The 23,889-nt window shown below is 44.8% G+C and overlaps 1 protein-coding gene across 1 annotated transcript; it reads right to left on the minus strand.

The window, feature by feature from the left end:
• Positions 1 to 3,774: 3,774 nt before the first annotated feature.
• On the minus strand, positions 3,775 to 21,970 carry PRKAA1 (protein kinase AMP-activated catalytic subunit alpha 1). Its single transcript, XM_069963105.1, has 9 exons — positions 21,799 to 21,970; positions 13,456 to 13,597; positions 11,498 to 11,591; positions 11,078 to 11,222; positions 10,380 to 10,467; positions 9,748 to 9,972; positions 7,388 to 7,877; positions 6,088 to 6,214; positions 3,775 to 4,576 (listed from the first exon to the last, which is right to left on the minus strand). Exons 1-9 carry the CDS (start codon positions 21,926 to 21,928, stop codon positions 4,341 to 4,343), a joined length of 1,677 nt encoding a protein of 558 aa, XP_069819206.1. The 5' UTR covers positions 21,929 to 21,970; the 3' UTR covers positions 3,775 to 4,340.
• Positions 21,971 to 23,889: the final 1,919 nt, after the last annotated feature.

Below are 23,889 nucleotides of genomic sequence, written 5' to 3' on the forward strand. Positions count from 1 at the left end.
GTAAGCAGGACTCACAGGCTCTCTATATGAGGGGGAGAGGAGGACTTACAGGCTCTATACAAGAGGGTGGGAAAGACTCAATCTGTATACCAGTTGGTGGACAAACAACCATGACTCACAGGCTCTTAGTGGGGGGGGGGGGGGGCCTCACAGGCACTAAGTGGATAAGTAATCAGGACTCACAGGTTCGCTATACGAATGGGAGGGGAGGACTCACAGGCTCTATACAATTTGGAGAAGGCTCTATAGAAGTGGGTGGGGATGACTCAATCTGTATACCAGTGGGTGGACAGAAAAGCATGACTCACAGGCTCTAAGTGTGTGTGTTTGGGGGGTGGGGGTGGGCAATGACCTTACAGGCAGTAAGTGGATAAGAAGGAAGGACTCACAGGATCTCTATACGAATGGGAGGGGAGGACTCACAGGCGCTATACAAATGAGATGGGAGACTCACAGGCTCTCTATACAGGTGGATAGGAAAGCATGACTCACCAGCTTTCTATATAGAGTGGGATGGGAGACTCAGGCTCTATACGAGTGGGTGAGGAGGACTCACAGGCTCTCTATATAGAGTGGGTTGGGAGACTCACAGGCTCTGAGTCCTGACAGCAGCTGAACAACTTTTAAATGCTGAATCAAAATCCGTAAAAGTAATATAACCCCTACCCCTATATGCTATGTTCCCCTTCAATAGGAGATTAGGCCTTATAAGATATGGTAGCAATCTAACACCACGTTAGATTGCACAATATGCGACTCACTCCAAGGTAGCATTTACAGTGCACAGGGCAATTCATCCTTTTCCTAAACACAGTAAATGCTCCTCCCCTGTAAGTTAAGGATATCGGACACCGGGTTCTCTCAGGATTTTTTGGCACACTTTCCCTTTAATACACTTGGTCCCTTACTAGATCTGCACAGAGTACAGGATAAGGTAGTCCATACATTAGATCCTATGTATAGAAGAGATCAGCTCCACATAGATACCACATTCATAGTACACCAACTTAATGCAAAAACATACATAACCTAGCCCAATGGCCAAAGACACACTACACAAACATGTGACACTAGAAGGGCCGAAGGCCAAGATCAGAGACAGTGAGCCCCCTGCCCCCGAGAGACCTGGCTTGTATCCCATCATTGGCCCAGGCTGCTACCATGCTTCTGATAAGTGCCCACCATGCAAACATTCCTTTTATATAGAATTGGTGCTATACAGGCACCAGCTGGGACCCATACACAGGCTGGCACCGCACTAGCTGAGATACACTGGGTCTGGGGGGGCGCGCTCTTTCATCACCAAGTTATCATTAGAACCAACAATCTGTCAGACGTTAGTGAAAGTGCCCCTCACGGACTTCTCCCAGCTCAATTTCCTGATTGGGTCAGTCTGAACTCACAAACCTAGACTGATCAAGACTTTTCATATCTCTTTAACACATCAAAAGTTTTCTTTAATGACAGTGCCCATATAAAAGGGGAACACCAGGGCTACTTTTTCTTTTAAAATTACTGGTTTCAGAAAGTTATACAGATTAGTAATTTACTTCTATTTAAAAATGTCCAGTCTTCCAGTTCTTATCAGCTGCTGTATGTCCTGTAGGAAGTGGTGTATTCTATCCAATTTGACACAGCGCTCTCTGCTGCCCCCTCTGTCCATGTCAGGAACTGTCCAGAGCAGCAGCAAATCCTCATAGGAAACCTCTTCTGCTCTGGACAGTTCCTGACATGGACAGAGGTGGCAGCAAACAGCATTGTGCCAGACTGGAGAGAAAACACCACTTTCTACAGGACATACAGCAGCGGATAAGTACAGTTAAGACTAGATATATAAACTTTCTGAAACCAGTTGATTTGAAAGACGACAAATTTCACCCCTTTAGTTGACAGTCCATTTAAAGTGGTATACCCATCAGGGATATGCCATAAATGTCCTAGATGTAGCGTTCACATCTCTCTTCAGATCAAGTAGCTCCAGGAGTTACATAAACTGTGCCACTCGTGGGGCTACATTAAAACCAATGAGCATTACAAAAATTGCACAACTCAATGGATTTGCCAGTTTTCAGATTCCCATGCACTTCTGGTGAGCAGAGACAGGAGGGAGCCACGAAACCTTTCATCTGTTGCTCGAGGTGATCCCCTCACCTAAGGGACACTTACGGAATGTCCTATGGATATTTCTTATGGGTGCATTCACATGCTTCAGGGGCTACCGTCAACCAGTGCGCTGCGGCAGGGCAGCACAGTGATTAGCTGACAGCCAGAAGAAACCAGGAGCCCCCGAAGTGGGGACCCCGTACAGTATGTTCCCGGGCTGTGGCGGTAAATGTCGCAGAGTTTGACATGCTCGCAGCAGGATGAACATACCCGCTGCAAGTATATCATCCCATTGAATTGGACGGGCAGTTATCCCCAGCGGATTTAGCTGCGAACATGCAGCGTAAAATCCGCTGCAGATACGGTACGTGTGAACGTGCCCTAAATGTCCCAGATGGGTATACCCCTTTAGGGTGCGTTCACACGTACAGGATCTGCAGCAGATTTGATGGCGCAGATTTGAAGTTGCAGATTCAATGCAAAGTAACTCTGGGCCATCAAATCTGCTGCAGAATTAAATTGCACCATCAAATTTGCTGCAGATCCTGTACGTATGAATGCACCCTTAAAAGCGTAATCCAGGCTTAGAAAATCATGGCACCTCTCTGGCCCTCAGTGCGTGTGAATTTAGCAGCTCAGTTCCATTGAGGTGAATGTAGTTGAACTGTAATAAAAACACATACACCAGGTGTTGCACTGTTTTCCTAGGAAAGTAGCGGCGCTTGTTCTAGAGGCCCTATTCCACAGGACGATTATCTTTCAGATTATCGTTAAATCGTTCGAATCTAAACGATAATCATTCATTTGAATAGCAGTTAACGACCGAACGAGAAGTCAATAATAAGACCTGGACCTATATTTATCGTTGCTCGATCGCAAATTGTTCGCACTGAATAAGATGTCGTTCGGGTGTTCGCAGTAGTGACAAACGCAATAGCGACGACAAGACGACCGCAAGAACGATCATAAGTAACTATTATTGTTCCATGTAAATGGGTGAACGACTTCAGGTCTTTCGCAATATCGGTCATTTGGATCGTTTATCGTTAACGATTATGCAAACGATAATCATCTCGTGGTATAGGGCCCTAATTCTGGATAATCCCTTTAAAAAAGGGAAATAGTTTATTTAGATAAGCAAATGGGAAGGTTTGGTGCACTGGGGCTACCACCCTCAGTGTGCCAATATAGCCCCAGCCGGCTGACATCACTATAGAGTGCCACCCCAATATTCTGTGACCTGAGTGTGGGAGCCCCACCCTCAGGGCACCAAACCGCCTCAATTACATATCAAATAGGGCACCAAACCGCCTCAATTACATATCAAATAAGCTACAAAGTTCTTGAAACGATGGCTGAGGATCCCGGTAAGAAACTTCCCTTCATGCTCAGCAGTTCCCCTTTAAAACTCTTAATGCATCTCCATTCCATTGTAATTCCATGAGGTATTTACACATCAAACAACGCATCAAATTAAACAGCACAACATCCAAAAAGCACAACAGGTGATCTGTACATAGCGGAAATATTTTCAATGGGAAAAATTTTACCGCAATATATACTGAGGCCTAATACGGCCACTTTATCCATTAATATACTGTCTGGACAGAGGCTGATCCCAAATTTAAAGGGAAAAAAAAAAATCCTGCCGACAACGTCAAAGCATCTACATTTCAGGTGAACTTTTTTTCTTTTTAATCAACATTTTTGACAGACAAATTAATCCTAACCCAGAACCTCCCAGGAATGTGTCATCTGTGACCAATAAAAAAAAGTGTTTATTACACATAACATTCTGGAAAAAAAAAAAAAAAAAAAGATAGGAAAAAAACCCCGAAAATTTATACAAACTCCTCCACTCATTCATTAACCCCAGATTTGCCGATCTGTCCCGAAGCTTGCACGATATGTTAATGCTAAATTAAACATGGAAAAAAAAAATGGAAAATTAAGCGGTGGTGTCCGATAGAAGCCGCAAAGCCCAGTGTTCAATAAAATGTGCAATTAAAAGTTGGTCGACCTGAAGGAAACCTTATATACAATCAGACTTCTTGGATAAAAAGAAGAAATCACACATTAAGCTTTAACTGGTTGAGAGCTAACACAGTCTATGTGCAAATAGCATTGGTGATGTTGCTTTCAGCTCTTGGGATAGTATGACTGGATTAAAACTGGAAGCATTTGGCTACAAGTTACTGCATGTTTATTGCTGGATATGAAATAGTTACGTGCCCCGCCTACCGCGCTAGGATTTTTATTAAGTTTGCACACATTTCGAAGAACTCTATAGTATGGCTTCCTGGTCGGGGGACCAAGTCATTGTTGGAGGAGTCAACAGAGGAGGTCAGGGAGGAAGGGACGGAACCGTCCAACGACTTTGTTGGGGCTTCCGCGTCAGAGTCGGTTTTCTGGACTGGGCGGAAATTGCTTGTGGATCCAGAGCGTCTTCGGGGGGCGCCTTCTGTTACGTCATCTGAAATAGAAACACTTGGTGAAGAGCCAAGTTATAATCCCAGATGTGATCCTTTAAGTACTGTGAGCGGAAAGGATCAAATGTTCACAAGGCTTGAAGATAGCCATTGCAGACTATCTTAAAGGTGTTATCCAAGATTAAACATAGCAGCTTACAACTTGGTGATATTACAACTTGGTTTCGGTCACTACAGACCTGGACTGCAATACCGCAGATTTCGTGGATTATGTCCCTTCAGGGAATATTTATATGGTGCAGGTTTTTGCAAGATTTTCAATGTAATCACAGCAATAAAGTGTTATGCGACTGCATCATTTGACCATATCCTAATGCCAACCACACATTTCAGACAGCCATTACCCACCATTGTTCCTCATCGGCCAATAGTGCATGTCTTCTGAATGAAGAGAGACGCTGTTCCCTTCAGACCTTTCAGAAATCCAATATGACTGGCTCCTCTCTCCTAACATCTGTCATCAGGGGAGTCAAGAAGCACACACACACACACACACACACACACACACACACACTAGATCACAGGTGTCAAACTTTTGGCCCTCCAGCTCTTGCCTGGACAACCAAAGCATGATGGGAATTTGGGAATTGTAGTTTTACAAAAGATGGAGGGCCACAAGTGTGAAACCTATGTATTAGATGGCCAGGTTCAGAACACATTCTAGTGTATATGATCTTTACTTAAGTTTTTATTATACCATACACACTTATATTCTGCTAAAATTCTCCCACCAAGAATGGCTACACAGAAGGAAGGAGGCCGGGACAGCTGCGGCTGGGATCATGCAGAACTTCCATCCTGTGAGCCTACGGTCTCCTTGTCTGCCTCCTCCTTCCATCTGTTCCTCCACAGCCGCTGTGGCAGAGCAGTGTTTCTACCTTCATGTATATGTGTTTAGTTCCTTCCTTCACTATACCATATACACAAGCAGGGAGCCACTAGATCACACTAACAGGAAAACGCAATGGCCATATCTTTTAGAACGCCATTAACACATGGAACTGGGGCTGTTAGTTTCTAGCTAAAACCCGATGCCCTTGCCTATCTGTTATTTCAAATATTAGGGCCAGTTCATGCGAAGCAAAAAACTGGCAGAATTCTGCCAGCCTCTGTCATACTGGCCATCTATGGGAGGCTCGCACGCCTCCTCTCTCCGCTCTGAAGAACTGACATGTCCATTCTTCCACACGGAGAGAGGAGCGCGAGACTCCCATAGAATGCCAATATGACATGGAGCCTGGTAGAATTCTGCCAGTTTTGCTCCGTGTGAAGTGGCCCTTCATCTACATGTCAGGAATGATCAGTGAGGTCAGTCTGCACAGCTCCATTAAAAGTCTATGGGGCTACTGGATGAAGATAAGAGAAACCAGAACATAAATATGAAGTCTTGTTTCCACATATACATAGAGACATCAGGGGAAAGTGCTTCTCTACTCCCTACGCAGGTGCTCACATCCCATTACTAAGATCACCCCCACCCAAGTTCACATCTTACCATCAATACTACGGAAGTCCAGCAGGTACGTTCTACTGTCCACTTGATATAGCTGCAGGCTCATTTTGGTGTACATACTAGTAACTGGATTTTTCCGCCTGACTCGTAGATAGTATGGATTAACCACCTACAGGATCCAAGACGAACAAAGTGCATTAGAGGAAAGGCTCATTTAAAAAGGTACTTCGCATTAGTACTGTACCACCCGCAGATAAGATGGTGCACGGCTATACATTTAAATTTAACATTAGGAAAATCACCCGAAGGATTACAGGTAACCTCTGTGTTCTTTGATCCTGTCAGGAACAGGAAAAACACTGAGGGGGTTTGTGAGATATGCCCTTTTAACCTGTTTTAACGTGTTTCCTGTTCCCGATAGGGTCAAAGGTAACGTCCTCCATTTGGTGCAGTCATGAGGACGAAGTGAGAAGTCAGATCTATTTCAAAATGATAATAAAAAGTGTAAAAAAAACCTTCTAAATTGGTTAGGGCAGAAAAATTAAAGCCGGGGTAGGAGGTGGTGGTGATGGTGAACTAAGATACTGGCACACTGCAGGAGATATGGTGGTGCTCAGCATGTGAAACAGTTCAACGGGTTATCCTCACAAGCAAAAAGACAGTAGTAAAAAGTAGAAGGCATGCACCAAATTTTTCTCCATTTATTTCCAACAAAAACAAGGCACTACATGCAAGGAGATCAGCCTGTTATCTCAGCATCTGCCACACTGCGATTTCCCTGTGTGTAGTGCCTTGCTTTTGTTGGAAATAAATGGAGAATGACTTGGTGAGTGCCGCATACTTTTTACTACTCTCCAGTTGCTTGTGCTACTTACCTGCAATCTGCTGTCCACTACCTGTATAGGAAGTCTGTCTCTAGAAACAACTAAATTAGGACAGAAAAAATAGTAAGTAGAGGCAGGACCTAGCATGTGCTCTGTGCTGGAGAGAGGAAGAGAGTCTGAGCAGTGTATATGGAAGCCAATCTGTTTGCTGCAGATGAGATGAAAGCATTGATTTACCTTTCTGGCCCAGTGTGGATCATCTCACCTTTGTTATATCTAATGTTGTATATGCCCACAGTGCTGCAGTGTAATCTGCCCTCCCACAGCTTCTCAGCAGCTTAGTATAACCCCTTCCTTGCTGTGCGGCTGCAGTATTTCCATGACTGCTTGCACAGTAGGTTGCCAGGCTGAAACATCAGTAACTGCTCCCGCCCTATAGGTCATATATAGCAATGCACTATGAGAGTCTCCTGGCACAATGCACCTTCACCATTACCTTCTATACTGCTGGTCCTTACCTTCCACTCATAGTCCAGCTGTTTCATCGCTCGGCAGACTTCAGCCATGATATCGTTCGGCCGGCTTTGACTTCTAATCCCAAGATGCCATTTAGCTCGTCTGACCCCGACCTGATGTTTAGATTTCTGAGGGTTTAGTTCGTCGAGCGTGTGTCTCTGCCGAGGGGACTCTGCCACCAAGAACGGTACTCTTTCTGGATGGGGACGGGAGATGTGAGGTTCTTCGACAAAGGAATCTGGGGGGCTGGTGGCCAAATAGAAATCTTTGGCCTCATTCATTATGCGTCGGTTGTCTATGATGAGATGATATGCCACAGCCAGCGGGTCCTGGTGGTTGCGGCTGTACAGGCAGCTCAGCACCTCCTCCTCCGTGCACTCGCACTTCTCACACACTTCCTTTAAGGCTTCGTCGTCGATCATGTTGGTGCTGTAGGTTTGGTCCTCTGGGAACAGGTACTTGGGCAGATCCTGTTTAAACCATTCATGTTCTCTAAATTAAAATGACGTAACAGATTAACAACAACCCAGATATTACAGAGTAGTCAGACCTAGAGGGCAGCAGATCCGCAGTAAGTCTCCAAGCCCAGACCTATTTAAATGGTTATCAGCATGTTTGGTTCAGTAGAAGTAGCTCTACTTCCCTGGAGAGAACAGGAATGACACAGCCATGAATTACTCCATTCACTTGGTCTAACAAGACTAAAATAGTTGACGACAGTCATCGGATTTGGACTGGTATAAACGTTACTGCAGATTTGCTCTGCATGACTCTGATGTCACTGATCTATCACTTGCTGAACTTTGATAACAAAAAACCGCCCAGTCTCTGCAAGCCAGGGGCGTCTTGGGAAATGTTGGCTTCATTAGCAGAGCTATATCTGAGGGTAAAGAGGAATTAAGATGGAAGACCACCTATGCTTGCCACATCAACTAAAACAGGTAAACAGGAGATTTTGTGGCAATGTCACGTCTCCGTACATAGAAAGAGCAGGTGCATATTTCCATCATCCAACGTCCAATAGTAAGTGTCGACAATGTCGTTTCAGCAGTCTTCGACAACCCCTTTAATAACCTATGATACTATATACGCAGCATCTGGTTAATCACAATCATACAAATACTCTTTTTTTTTGGTGAATACACAAAAGCAAAAATTGTTGGCTATTTTAAACATTTGGGGCATTGTACATTGTGCCTGGCAGGAAGGGGTTAATGCCATCCAGCGTGTCATGCAGAATGAGATTGCTGCATGTAGGTTTGAAGTAGTTTTTGCTTTTCTCACTTTAATTCTATTTTACTGTATTTTTCCTACAAGGGCACATGTTAGCAGTGAGGACCTTATACCTTCCTTATTGTTTCTATATACAGATCACACTGACAGATGGCTGCACCTAGTGATTCCTGCTTCCAAGCCCACATGGCCCCGGGAACCCCTGTCCTCCATATGTCATGCTGTGGCTTTGGAAACAGAAGTCTGTCCTTATATTTACTCTCATTATAGAGGTTCTCTCAGGCATGTTTGCACTCACATAGGGGTATATTAGACGGCCCGACTTTCTATGTAAACGAGCACTGATCTGCCAGATCGGCACTCCCTTACATGACAAGTACACGACTGACCGTGCAGCCCATGCCGTATATAAAAAATAAAGTTTATATTTACTTCTCCATGCTTCCAGCTTACCGCAGCCATACAACAGGCTGCTCAGCCAATCACTGGCTGAGGAGGCATAGTACGATGGTCAGTGATTGGCTGAGTGGCCTGTTACTGCACAGACTGGTTAGGAAGTGTTAGCGGCGACTGAGATGAGCAGGCAGGACACAGGGGAGCTTGGAGAGGCAAATAATTACTTAATTTTCTATACTTTAACCAGCCGCCAACTGCACACCTGCTGGCGGTCGATGACTCTCCAACTCACTGAAAGACATCAGCCGATTATCTGCTCCTCAGCCGATTATTTTTATTACACAGGGTGACATCTACACAATTCTACAGATAATTGCTTGTGTAAACCTTACAGTAAATTTACCAACCACATCTGCTGGAAGTTTCCTCCAAGCATCTGATACTATTTTAGTAAAGTAATATCTTGTTACGTCACTTCTAATCTCCATAAACCACACTGTGCTTCCTTGCTCATGTTTTCAGGTTGTCATTCCCCAGCGACCACCTGAATTACATAAACACAGCTTAATAGGATGCTGTGATGAGGGCAAGTATCATACAAAGCCCAAATCAGAAGGCCCCACATACATGCACTGCTATCACAGACAGCACCTTACCAGTCTTCTGGCAAACGGACCATGCCGCTATCCTGTTACATTTTAAACCTTTAAACATATGAAGCTTCTATAGTTACCGGATGTCCTTGATGGTGGCTCTCTTCATGGGATCCACCTGCAGCATGTGCTTTAGAAGGCTGATGACCGAAGGGTTCAGATACTGAGGGGTGTAGAAGATGCCATCGCAGATCTTCTTAAAAAGTGTTGGCACATGGTCATCGTCAAATGGGAGGGTCCCACATAGCAATGCGTAGAGAATGACCCCACTGCTCCATATGTCCACCTCCGGCCCAGCGTATAGTCTGAGGAACAAGAGTGGGGAGAGGTTACCATTATTACTAGCACAAAGGCAGGACAGAGAAGAGGATCTGCACATTTTACTCATTTGATCCTTTTCAGCACAAAAAGGGACTATGCAGGTTTTCTAACAACTTAAAAAGGGGAACTCTGGCAAAGAAATCTTACGGTACGTATCAGCTGGTGGCGGCGGCAAAGAGCACTGTGTCAGACTGGAAAGAATACACCACTTCCTGCAGGACATACAGCAGCTGATAAGTACTGGAAGACTTACAATTACACAAATCTATATAACTGAAACTTTAATGACTAAACAGGTGATTGTGGAAGGTCACCTCCTCCCTCTCACTGTATAGGTCACACAGCATGCCATGCCCTACAGTGAGGTTTTATTAGGATATAATATACCTACCTTCCTGATATTACTTCAGGTGCAGCATAGTTGGGAGAGCCGCAGCTCGTCCTCAGAAATTCTCCATCCGCCATCATATTTGAGAGACCTGTAGAGAGCAGACAAAACCTAAGAACAGACTCATCAGAAACCAAAGATTGAGAGATCCTAATTCTGCGGCCTTCCTGGAAACTCCTGGCAGTAAAGCCAGTTCTGCCGCATAGGGAGGATGTCACTTTACCCAGTGTTAGTAGTTGGTGTCATAGTTTGCTCAACTTTTGTCCTAGTTTTTCTGCACTGTGTTTAAGTCTCCGATGAGGGTTTTAGTTGTTGGGCCTTGACCAACCATCTCCGGTTCAGTTCCAGACCTATTCTTCCTGCTGGTTCTGTCGGATCCTTTTGTTCTCCTAAAGCACACGTGTCAAACTCAGGCCCTCCAGCCGTTACAAAACTATTCCCATCATGCCTGGACAGCCAAAGCTTTTGCTTTGGCTGCCCAGGCATGGCGGCATTTGTAGTTTTGCAACAGCTGGAGGGCCTGAGTTTGACATCCCTGTCCTAGAGATAATCCAGCACCAGAGGAGTCTGGCAGCGGCTTACCGCTCCTCTCTAACACATGAACACTTGGGCTGGGCTGAATGATCATGAGCACAGAGAATCAGAAGTGATCGCTGTGTACCTGTGTAATAGAACCTTAGAATTGGAATAAAGCTCCTTACCGAAATCCGCTATCTTTGCATTCATGTGTGCGTCCAGAAGAACATTTTCTGGTTTCAGGTCTCGGTGCACCACCATGTGTCGGTGGCAATAGTCTACACCAGAAAGGATTTGTTGGAATAAACGCCGGGACTCCTTCTCATCCAGCTAAAAGAAAAGCAATAGGCACAATGAGGACGGGAATGAAAGCCGCAGCGGAGAATTGAAGGAAAAGCTTCCCTTCAAGTCTATGGTCTGATTTATAGGGAGAATTGCGAGAATTTTACTACATGTCTAAGCCCACCGAGCCATCGCCAACATGTATACAAGCTGCATCACTCAGCATAGGGTCTCCCTATAATAAACCACAACTACCCTTTACATTCTGCAGCACATCGCACAGGGCTTACACAACATGAAGTCTTCATAGCCACACCACTTACCTTGCCATTTTTACATATATAATCAAAAAGCTCTCCACCAGCGACATACTCCATTACCATAAAGATATCAGTCGGCGTGCTTATCACCTGGTACCTGCAGAGGGGATAAGGGTAGATGGTGTGAGTACATTTCTAGTGCAGACGCCATCGCTACAATCACATTTCTTTTTCAGAACCTTTTGCAGGAAGGTTTATTTGAAGCCATCAATGGACAAATGTAAGGGGGTACTCCAGAGTTTTTAAAGCAACTGGTGTCAGAAGCAATTTATAACTTTCTATTTGAAAAAAAAAAATTAGTCTTTAGTCTTTCAGTACTTATCAGCTGCTGTATGTCCTGCAGGAAGTAATGTATTCTTTCCAGCCAGACACAGTGCTCCCTGCTGCCACCTCTATCCATGTCAGGAACTGTCCAGAGCAGGAGAGGTTTTCTATGGGGATTTGCTACTACTATGGGCAGTTCCTGACATGGACAGAGGTCACAGCAGAGAGCATGGTGTCAGACTGGAAAGCATACACTGCAGGACATACAGGAGCTCATAAGTACTGGAAGTTGTTGGGTTTTTATAATAGAAGTCATTCACACACCTGTTATTCTGACAGTTTAGCCTCATTATAGTCTATGAGGCTTAAGTGTCAGAATTAGCAAGTGGCTGGAAAGTAGATGGCATGTCAGTCATTCTCTCTCCCCAGCTATATCTTACTGCCGAGACCCGTTGTGATCAATAACATTTGGCATGCCGGATGACATGTCAAAAGTTATTTTTAATGACCATGAATAAGTTTCCTTCAAAAAGGTTATCTGGAGATTTGGAGCTCTGACTATGAACATTATAAGTGATCAAACTACTGTTGTCACAAGGGGAGCTCCCTGCATACAGTCTCCTATAGCTGACATCAATCAATCCTCTCATCACAAGACCCCTGGTGGAGTTATGTCAGGCTATTCTATGTAGCATTACATATTGATGCTGGGAAGCCTATATTTAATTGGATTGTAATAGCGGGGAGTTCAACAACAAAGAAAGAGCAAATGAAAGATCTGGAACTGGTGAGATTTTGGGTTCTGACTAGATGAGCGAGTATAGAGCATGCTCGAATTTGTCCGAACCAGAGCATTCAGCATTTGATTAGCGGTGGCTGCTGAAGTTACATTAAGTCCTAAGGCTATCTGAAAAACATGGATATAGTCATAGGCTGTATCCATGTTTCCCAGCCAACCTTAGGACTTATCCAACTTCAGCAGCCACCACTAATCAAATGCCGAACGCTCGGGTTCGGACGAACTCGAGCATGCTCTATATTTGCTCATCTCTAGTTCAGACTTCGAAGTGTCTCTTCACATACTGAATCCTCTCGGGATGATGCAAGCCTCCATAGTAAACATTGCAGCACGCAATGGAGCAACATCTAAACATTGTGCAAGCCACAAAACCACCCTGAATGTCAAGAGCCTGCGGTAGCTTTCTGTGGGCGCTGACTGTTTCGGTTCAGGAAGGGATGCAGAGTTCTGTGATATTGTTCTTGCTGAATACATTGGGATAGAAAACAAGCCATGCAGCCTTCCATATTCCTCACGCAGGGTGTCAATTGACCTGATCACATTTACAAGGTTCTTCCAATCTCTGTAAGCGTGGTCCCGGGGTCTCTGGTCTGCTTATAGCTGCTGCAGGCAGTCTAGAAGCTGAAAACAGCAGAGCCGGCTATTTTACACAATCTATGTTATTTCTATTGATTTTAGTGTAGGTTACTCTATTCCTGTAACAGACATAGCTTGAGGCGCTGCACCATTTGCAGAACTCCCATTATCCTTAATGGAGGTTGTACAAGTGGCATAAAGCAGACAGACAGCTCTGCTCCTGGTGTCTTCCCGCACGCCTCAGGAAGCTGTTCGCTGTCTGGAGAGGGCCGGGGAGCCATATGGAGAGGGGGCATACAAGACCAGCACCATTCATACTTACAGCTTTATTATATGAGGATGTCTAAAGAGCTTCAGGTTCTGGATTTCCCTGCGGATTTTGCCCACCACATCCAGGCTGCGGATCTTCTGTCTGTTCAGGATCTTGACAGCGACCTTGTGGCCTGTGAGTTCGTGCTTCCCGACTGGTGGAGGAAAAGGAAAAAAGACTTTATATATATTGATATGAAACAAAAGAAATGGCTGAGGCTAGACCCATAGGGGTCGGGACTGCACACGAGAGGTGGCTGCACACGTATTTTGTATTGTCCGATTATCCTCCATATTGGGAGCATTTCTGCAAAATAAACCCCACGAAATACAAGAAGAGATCAGAGCTGTGAGGTCAGGATCAGGTTGGACAGGATCAGCCCCATTGTGGCTCCTACAGTATTATAATCTATTCTACCTGCTGCAAATTCAATGCGGGGTGGGGGTGGGGGGGGAATACTATGCAAGTCAAAGTCACAAGTGTTACAGCGAGTACTTTGCTTTACTATGGCGGCTGGTTTTATTTTAAAGGTAGCATATGCGCTAATGAACATAAAGCGCTCCGTAACATCTTTACAGCAGGCCAAAAAGTGTGAATGCGGAATAGTGTGATTTTTATTGTGTGCGAATCTGTCAGGAGACACCAAGTACGCAGATCCTGTAATGAGTGATAGAAAAGATATTACTAGAACAACGGCTTTCATCTCATAATGTGCAGCACTGAATTACAGCAGTAGCTGCTTTATCCTGGCTGATCTGTATCCTGATCTTTATCTGTATCCTGGCTGATATACAGACCATACATATCAATGCTGGTGACATGCAGAAGGTGGGGGGTTAAAGAGGTTGTCACAACAGTAACCTTATCCTTTATCCATAGGATAGCTGTTAACCTGCTGAATGGTGAGGGGTCCGACAACTGTGACCTCCACCAAATAAAGACCCCGAGTGACTACAGCGACTGTGTGTATGCTTGGTAACTGCTTCCATAATTTTCAATGGAGCTTCCACACACTGAACTGTAGTAATCTAGTGTCTGGACAATCCCTTTAAGTGCAGGTTCACTGTCTAGATCTTCTGGAATCGCCTCCTATGGAGACAGGATAAATGGGAAGGTGTTCATAGTCACACAGGAGACCAATAATGACGTAACGTAACACCAACGCCACCTTCTCACACACAGGAGAGATAGGGGAAAATGTGAAGGCTACACAAGCCATTAGCACTGATAAAACCTCATGGGATATACAAGCTGCTCATAGACGGATATATACCAGTGCTTCTACAAACCCTATTACACCAAACAATTATTTCCATACTTGGGCGATTACTGTCTGTTCCGTAGATCAATTTTAAAGGCACCAACCAGTTAACATGCAGGAAATCAGCTGATCGTAGTCTTTCAGCATGTTCTATTAAAACGTTAACAGCAACGGTCAGCTTCCCACCTGCCTGTTAGGAGCAGCAGCAGCAGATCACCACAGTTTTCATTGGGTCAGCCAGGTGATCTTAAGATTGTCCGTGCAGCCCCTCCCTCTGCCCCCCCCTCACTGACTAATACATGCCTTCTTTTAATGGGGGGGGATAAAAGGAGTAAATGAACGCACAGCTTGGAGATCTGCCCCTATCTAAAGAACAATGACCCCGGGCCCTGTCTGACCTTCAGTCCAAGTAGCTGTATTATGCAGGACTGCACACTAACCCTCTCTATTAAGTGCCTACTAAGTAGCCCTGTATATTCATGAGCACCAGCACACTCTGGCAGTTTCCTATACATACTGTGTTTAGGTAGACCAATCAGCAGCCAGGGTTGGAGTTAGTGGCACAATTAAAAGTCCATTCTTCTGCATATTAGGAGAACGGCTAAAAGAGAATTATGTAAGTAATAAAGCGATCTGTTCAGCATTTCTGTCACTACATTTACGGTTCCCTCATTTAAGGAAGAATAAAACCTAGCAGCAGATTCCGTTGGGAACAGCCAACTTCGGGTTCATCGATCCCAGATTGCATGTATCTGAAGCCATGGGAAAGTAGGAAAACATTGCTACCGGAATGAGGACCAATCATCATACACCAAGATATCTTTAAAGGGATCCTCTGCTCTGTATCTTCATCTATTAACCAAACTAGAGAGCGGACACAAAAAACACCCCCCATGCCGTATTACGGACAGCCCACTAAGGTGATGGCATTGTGTAACGCATCACTTAGACTTGTCCAGGCCTGATACATACCCTTACCTCTCTCGTCTCTGCTATATGTACCGATACACAGACAATATAACATACATAGCATTCTATACACATGACAAGCAGAAGGAGTGTCCCCGCTGTGTACTCTGCACAGTAGGGAAAGTACCAGGGATTATTCTATTCACCACTATCCAGCTTACATATTACTCTAAGGCTCCCTCTTTGTAAGATTCCTGTATTAGGTTTTACTCACTTTCCTGCAGCTCGAGCTTGCACCGTTTGACGCCTGATAAATCATATATACCAGGGGTGGGGGGGGGGGGGAACCTTCAGCTGTTTCAAAACTACAATACCTATCAGGGCATGGATATCCAAAGCTCTGGCTGTCCAGGTATGATGGGAATTGTAGTTTTGCAACAGCTGGAGGGCTGAAGGTTCCCCATCCCTGGTATATACCAACACAGAAAACAAAAACTTTGCCACCTATATAACTAAGCACTAACTCTTCAATGAAAGGAGTCGGGCAGCGCGCCATCTATGGCTCCACAATGGCCGTCCGCCAGCCTCAGACGAGGAATCTTGATTACTATGTTGTCACCAGGTTTCCTGCCAGCCTTTAGCTGGTGTAGCGTGCAGGGTGTTGTCCTGCCAACCTCTGATCAGCTCCAGGGCGGCTCCAGCCATTGTCTTTCATCTGAATGTTACTGCGGCTCAGAGGTTGCTTCATCCCTGTACACACAGCGATAAGACGTCCAGGACATGAACAGGCTTATCTATATACACTATAAACTTACTTTCAATCTATTACTATTTCCCCCGCAATAGGTAACACTTCTGTATACTTGTATATTGGGACAGTCAGGTAGAGACACCAGTTTTGGTTAGGGTCCTATTAGGCTTTATTCACATGTTCAGGGATTTTCAAGGTCCGTGGATGAAGTCCGCTCTTGTGAAAAAAACATTTGTGATTGCAGTGTTGTCAGTGTTTTTCACGGATCGGTTTAAATTACACTGATTACATCACATCTGTTTTTTTCATGGATTGCACGAATGTCAGAACCTTGCAATCTGTGAAATATACGGATCTCAGACTTCTATAGGGGAATCCGTGCAGTCACCTTGTCCGGGGTATCACACATCCTATTTCCACAGATTACGGAACGTGTGAATAGCTCAACAGAAAGCAAAGGGCTATAATATTGTCCATGATCATGGAACATGCGAACAAGGCCTTAGGCTGAGGTCACACTACGTTTTTGCTTTTTTTTTTTCATCAGTTTTGGCAAAAACGGATGAAAAACTGATGAAAAAAGCTGATGCATTTATAATAAAAAAATTAAAAAAAAAAAAATCAAAAAAAGGATCAGTTTGTTTTAACAGGCACAAAAACGAGGTTGACTACGTTTTTGAGTATGTTAAAAAAACAGATCAGTTTTCATCCTTTTTTTTCATAATGGAAGTCAATGGAAAAAAAAAAAAGGGATGCACACAAAAGCATCAGTTTTTTCATCATTTAAAAAAAAAAACAAAAAAAAAACCGATTGCAAAAACATAGTATGAACCCGGCCTTAGACAAGGCAATTTTTTCATTTCCACCAATTAAACTATTGCAAACCAACATTTTTCGGAGAAACCTGAAATCATGCACATGGAACAATAGCCTTTACTTACGATTGTAATTATGAACAAACCATATGTACATACGCTAAAAGACTTGTGAACAACTAGAAAACGTTTAACAATTATTTTATGGTCTGTTCAAAAGATGCGATCATTGACATACGGACGAGTTTCCGTTAGTCGACAGATCGTTGCCTGCATACGCACAGAAAGATTATCGCTTAATTTTAACAAATTGCTGCAAACCAATCTGCCTTCAGTTGCCAGGACATGGTGGGAGTTGTAGTTTTGCAACAGCTGCAGAGGGTAGATGGCATTTCCATTTTTGGAAAACTAGAGCTATGAAGTGAGTGGCGACATCCTGTAAGCCGGCCGCGTCCGTCATTATATTATATAACAGAACGTGATCCTCATCTCCTGGAGATTCCTTCCCTGCACAACAACCACCACTACACGTATCACCATCACTACTCCCACCTGTAAGAATAGGACAGCAAAATAAAGATTTTATTCATCTATAGTGCTGGACCCGTCCACCATACGAGGCACCAGGGTCTGCGGACTGGCGGCGGGGCTAGGCTTGCCTTCAAAAAGAAGAGAGTAACCCTGCTGACCCCTTGCAGGCAGCAGTCTGGGAATGGCCATATCCGAGGTTTGTGAGAAGTAAATGCCTCCCAGGACTCACAAAACAGGATCTCGCCATGTCCCTTTAACAGTCTCTGGCACTAGATCCAGCCAGAACAGACGCAGACAAGACGGGAGAGGTGTGAGGCGCTGGAATCTCGTATTTATGGTCATAACGGGGTTAATGTTTCAGGCACACAGCTTCCTGTATTCCCTCACCAGCAGGTCACAAATATTCCTGATCTTCAAGGGGAACCTGTGTGTAAGGAGGAGGGCGGCTGCCTATCTGCCGTACATGGGAGCGCTCATCTCTGATCGGACGCCATAAACATTTATGAGCCGGCACAATGATTTCCAAGTCCTTACGGGAAAGAGCAGAATCACTTTACCTGCTTAGGGGTCTAATCTGATTCTACAGCACATAAAGCCTTAGATGTCAGTATATACAGGGGGTATACAGCATACAGCCACACACTGCAGTATTCACTCACCATTATTCAGGCTTTAGTATACGCTAGTACAATAAGGAGACACGATGATTTATTTATCTGCAATATCACACTCAAAGCTGCCGACATGGACAGCTATATCAAACGTCACCTGTCCCTTAGCTGATGGCTGTGTGCAAATATATAAAACCAAGTTTTCCTTCTAAGCTTAGGTGTAACGGAAACCGTGCTGAGCTGCAGTATGCATGCCTCCTTGCTCCCCCATGTTGTACATGATTCACAAGTGTCAACACAGAACAACATTTGAGATAAGCTGACTGCAAAGTTATAAAATCATGCTTTCCTTCTAAGTCCAGACTTTGTGCTAAGCTGTAGCATGAGTCACAGAGATAGGAGGCGTGCATACTGCAGCTCAGCCCAGCCTCTACGACTCTTGTGCTTGGAAGGAAAACATGATTTTCTAACTTTGCCACCAGCTAGGTATCTGGTTTCATTTGTTTTATCTGGCCATCTGGATTTCATACACAACAGATCCCAGGCTCCACACACAGGTGTTTCTGTCAACATTCACTGTACTCTTTATGGGCTCGTTCACACAGAGCAAAAGCAGCTGAATTTCTGCGCTGAATCAGTGCTGAAATTTCAGCCGTTAAAATAGGTGCAGAGCTAATTTCCATTGTGTTGAATGGAAATTCTGCTCTGCAGTTCACACAGTGGAATTTCCGCACTAATCCGCTTTCCGCCAGAAGAATGAACATGTTCATTCTTCCGCTAGCAGAAGCCTATACAAACCAATGGGGCTCTAATTTTCTGTTTCAGCGTGGAATACGCGTGTATTCAGCGCAGAATACAAGCATAATACAAGCGGAAATTACGCGCTGAATCAGCGCGGAAATGGGGAAATAAGGGGGGGGGGGAGGAGGATTCTAGTATATATTCTGGTATAGTCTAGTTTACTCGCCAAATACTCGCTGAATTTTAGCGCTGAATGCATGCGGATTCAGCGCGGATTCCTCGAGTATTCCGCGCTGAATTTGTCAAGAGCTGATTACGAGCTGAACACTTTCCTAGCTGAATACGCAGGGATTCTGCTTGCATTCTGCTTATATTCTGCTCGGAATTCAGCGTCAGTTGATTTCAGGCGGAAATATTTCCTCGCGTAATCCGCCCCTTTTGCTCTGTGTGAACGTAGCCTATGTGTAAGCAAAAGCCAAACAAAAAACATACACAATGTAAGTGAAGCTGAGCATTGATGACGGCAGAGAAAGGCTTTCACTATGAAGGTCGCTCAGCAAAGGTCCCCCCCCCCCATATATTATCAGTTATAACCAGACCACGTCCTGCTAACACCAGTTGTGTCGTATCACAACAACCCATTCCATTCAATGGACATTCCTATCAGCTGAAGAGAATAGTGACTTTTCCTGACTTCCCTGTAAGCATGCCTGCCAGGATCGGACTGGTATACAGGGTTACATACTGCCACATCTAAAAGTTCTTAAACGGGTTATCCAGTGCTACAAAAACATGGCCACCTTCGTTCAGAGACAACACGACTCGTCTCCAGTTCAGGTGCAGTTTGCAATTGTCATGTGCTGTGTCATAGCTATTAAAAGAGGAAGTGGTCACACCGCCACACACAACCCAGCAGTTGCCCGAGATCACCCCAGGACAATGGTAATTTCCAGGTCACAATGCATGACATGTCAGTTGTATCACCGTGTAGCTCTAGAGGGGACATATACAATATCTGATGAAACACGACACAGGGGGATGTAATACGCAGCTGCCGACATAACATGGAAAACACAACCATGAAGCCAGGTCAGACACTAATGTTCAAGATTAGTTACAGAGAAGTTTTGTGCAAAAACAGGGACTCCTATCAAAATGACAGGAGTCCCTGCTCTTAGTAGTTCCTATGCTACCCAACGCAAAGGCTGCATTCAAACAGCCCTACAGACGGGAAAAGTCCTGTCAAGGGCGGTTTCCCCGTCCGGCATCATTATCAATATCATGCGGCAGCGGGGAAACTCTTCGAATCTCTGCAGCTCTGTCACTACAGTGCCGTGGAGATTCAAAGAGTTTCCCTGTCGTCGGCATGATATAGATACATCATGCCGGACGGGGAAACAGTCTATGACGAGGCTTCCCTGTCTGTAGGGCCTGTTATTTATAGGACGTATGAACACAGCCTAAAGTGCCAAGAAAACTCAATACCAAGCAGGAAACATAGAGTCAGGGGTCAGTGCATTGTCCTAGAGAAAGGCTTGAGCCCAGGCCAGGCAGCGGACGAGGATTACGGGACCAAGTGACCACTTGGCAACTAGATTTGCTCAAAGAGATTCCCAAAAATACTGATTCTACAAAAACTTTTTTTTAAATTTCTCAACAAATCAGAATTTTAATCAATTTGCTTAAAGTGTCCCTGTCGTTATAACTTTCAAAATCTAAATCAGCAGCAGAAGTGATATAAAGCAAGTTTGCAATTTACATTCATTATTTATTTTTTAGTTATCATGGAGAACACGGCACTTCCTGTTCTCTGACTTTTTTCTCAAAAAACAGGAAACAGTCAGGAAACATGAAGTCCTGTGTATCCCAGGCCATCTGAGCGCTCACAGAGAGAAGGCAGTCATGTGATTGATGGACACATTGAGCCGTGACTCTCTGTACTGGCCGGAATTCCTGGGTTTAGCCTGTTTTTTCAAAAAGCACAAGTCAGAAAATCTGCCTGCAGGAGACTGGACCTGGATTTCTGGTAAGTACAGCTTTGATTTACAGCATGAGATCAAAAAAAATAATGAATGTATACTGCAAACTTGCTGTATTTCACATCTACTGCTGATTTCGAAAGTTATAACAACGGTGACACTTCAAACACTAGTGACAACCAACATGGCCGCACTTCCTGATCTCATTCTCATTAAAATGAAAAAATGGTGATAACGTTTAACCTTAGAGTGACATTCTCCTTACGGTCCTTCCTAATAGTGATGGTAATATTCGTCTATTAAAGGGGCAGTCCTCTGCTTCCCTCCGCACGTATGGGTATACCGCGGTGATGTACAATATGGGGGACGCCATTGGCTGGAGAGGTCATGTGACATTACTACTGACAGGAGACGCTGGTAACGTGAATCAAGATACTAGAAAGTTCCTCAGATTCTCATTAAACATCCAAAACCCCTTTACGATCATTGACGCATCATATGGTACCTAATACGCCCTCCGCCATATTGCCACCATGCAATAGTGTCGCCCCCAACAGCGCCATTCACCTCTATATACAGGTAATAGCGCCCCCCACAGACACTGGCAGCCATGGTTACCACATAGACAGCCCCACTGCCGGCAACCATGGCTTATTAACCCCCTCACCACTCCCACTGTCACCCATTCACCCTCCTCACCGGCCTCCAGCCGCCACACCGGTAACCCACGCTCCCTGCTCCCTCAACCCTCACTCACCCTTGACTTTGCCGAAGGTGCCCACCCCCAGCGTGTCCCCTAGGATGTAGTGGCCGATCTTCACCCTGCCGCCGTCATGATGCTTCTGTTTATCGGCCGCCATCTTCCGCAACGAACTGAGGCTGCGCATTGCGCGCCCCCGGGCGCCGAGGAATGAAGAGGAAGCGGCGACGCGCACGGAGGGTGGGCGGGGCACGGAACTATTGAAGGAGGCGGAGTCAGGGGACTTGAGTTATTTATTAGCCAGGGAGAGGGTCTGATTGGCGGATTTAGGAACAGGGCGGGGCTAGCGATGTTTCCTAGTAAACAAGCGTCAGTGGCGCGCAGCGTGAGGTGCAGTGAGCGGAGCGGTCCCGCCTCACCTCAGCCTGTCAGCGCCAGTCACAGCCGGCTCTACCGCACTTCTTCATATCTAAGGCTGCGTTCACACTGTATTTGCCCAGTATTTTCAGCCACAAGAATATGTGGCAATTTTTATACAACAATATGAAAAAATAAATGCAGGTTTTTTTTTTGTTCTTTTCCCCGCTATGTTCACATGCGGTAAAACTGGCGTTTGTTTTTTTTTTTTAGCTGTAAGGCTATGTTCACACGAAGTTTGGTGGATGGCCGTCATTTACAAATAATGGCTGTTATTTTAACCCTTAGAGGACCCGTCCAATTTCAATTTCGTTTTTTCCTCCTTGTGCTTAAAAGGCCATAGCACTTGCATTTTTCCACCTAGAGACCCACATGAGCCCTTATTTTTTGTACTTTGCAATGACAGGCTGAATTTTTGCATAAAGTACACTGCGAAACCAGAAAAAATTCAGCGTGGTGAAATTGAAAAAAAAAAACCACATTTTGTTTATTTGGGGGGTATTTGTTTTTACGCCATTCTCCCTGGGGTAAAACTGACTTGTTATGCATGTTCATCAAGTCGTTACGATTACAACGATATATAACATGTATAACTTATATTGTATCTGATGGCCTGTAAAAAATTCAAACCATTGTTAACAAATATATGTTCCTTAAAAACACTCCATTCCCAGGCTTATAGCGCTTTTATCCTTTGGTCTATGGGGCTGTGTCAGGTGTCAGTTTTTGCGCCATGATGTGATCTTTTTATCGGTACCTTGATTGCGCATATACGACTTTTTGATCGCTTTTTATTACAATTTTTCTGGATTTGATGCGACCAAAAATGCGCAATTTTGCACTTTGGGATTTTTTTTCCCTGACGCCGTTTACCGTGTGAGATCAGGAATGTGATTAATTTATAGTTCGGGCGATTACGCATTCGGCGATAGCAAACATGTTTATTTATTTGTTTATTTTTATTTATAACCTGGGAAAAGGGGGGTGATTCAGACTTTTATTAGGGGAGGGGGCTTTTTATTAAGAATAACACTTTTACTTTTACACTTATACTAGAAGCCCCCCTAGGGGACTTCTAGTATAAGTGCTCTGATCTCTCATTGAGATCTCTGCAGCATAGATATGCAGCATACAGGCCGCATCTGCCATGAAGCGAAGTGAAGTCTTCGCCTCAGGCGGCAGCTCATGGGACCCTGCAGGGGGCGGCACTGGCCGCTCCTGCACAGTGAGCGTTCATGCATATATAATATGCCTGACCGCTCACTGACTACAGGAGCAGAGAGATCAGCCATAGACTGATGTCTCTGCTCCTGTATGCATATTCCGGGGCGTGCTATGCTAATAGCGTACCGCCCACGGAATATACGTGCAGAAGCAGGGACTCCAGTGTGATGCCGGACTCCCTGCTCCTGCACTATAGGAGCGCCCCCTGCTGTCAGCTGTGTCTGTGTCCTAGGAGGCACACACAGCTGACAGGAGGCTCACACACTATCAGTTCTCTGCTCTCTGCCATTCACTTTTAGATTGCAGGCTGTGTTAGTGCTGCGATCTAGAAGTGATCTGGAGCAGCCAGTGATGTCTTCCTGGTCAGGCTGCTCCATGAGATCTGTGATCAGCCTGACCAGGAAGCGACCAGGAGGATACAGCAGCAGAGCGGGAACCATTAGTGAGGTGAGTAGCTGCTGGCCTGTTTTTTTTTTTACTTTGCTGAGATGGGGGGACACAGGAGAT

This window comes from Dendropsophus ebraccatus, chromosome 3, assembly GCF_027789765.1.
Source record: "Dendropsophus ebraccatus isolate aDenEbr1 chromosome 3, aDenEbr1.pat, whole genome shotgun sequence".
Classification (NCBI taxonomy): domain Eukaryota; kingdom Metazoa; phylum Chordata; class Amphibia; order Anura; family Hylidae; genus Dendropsophus; species Dendropsophus ebraccatus.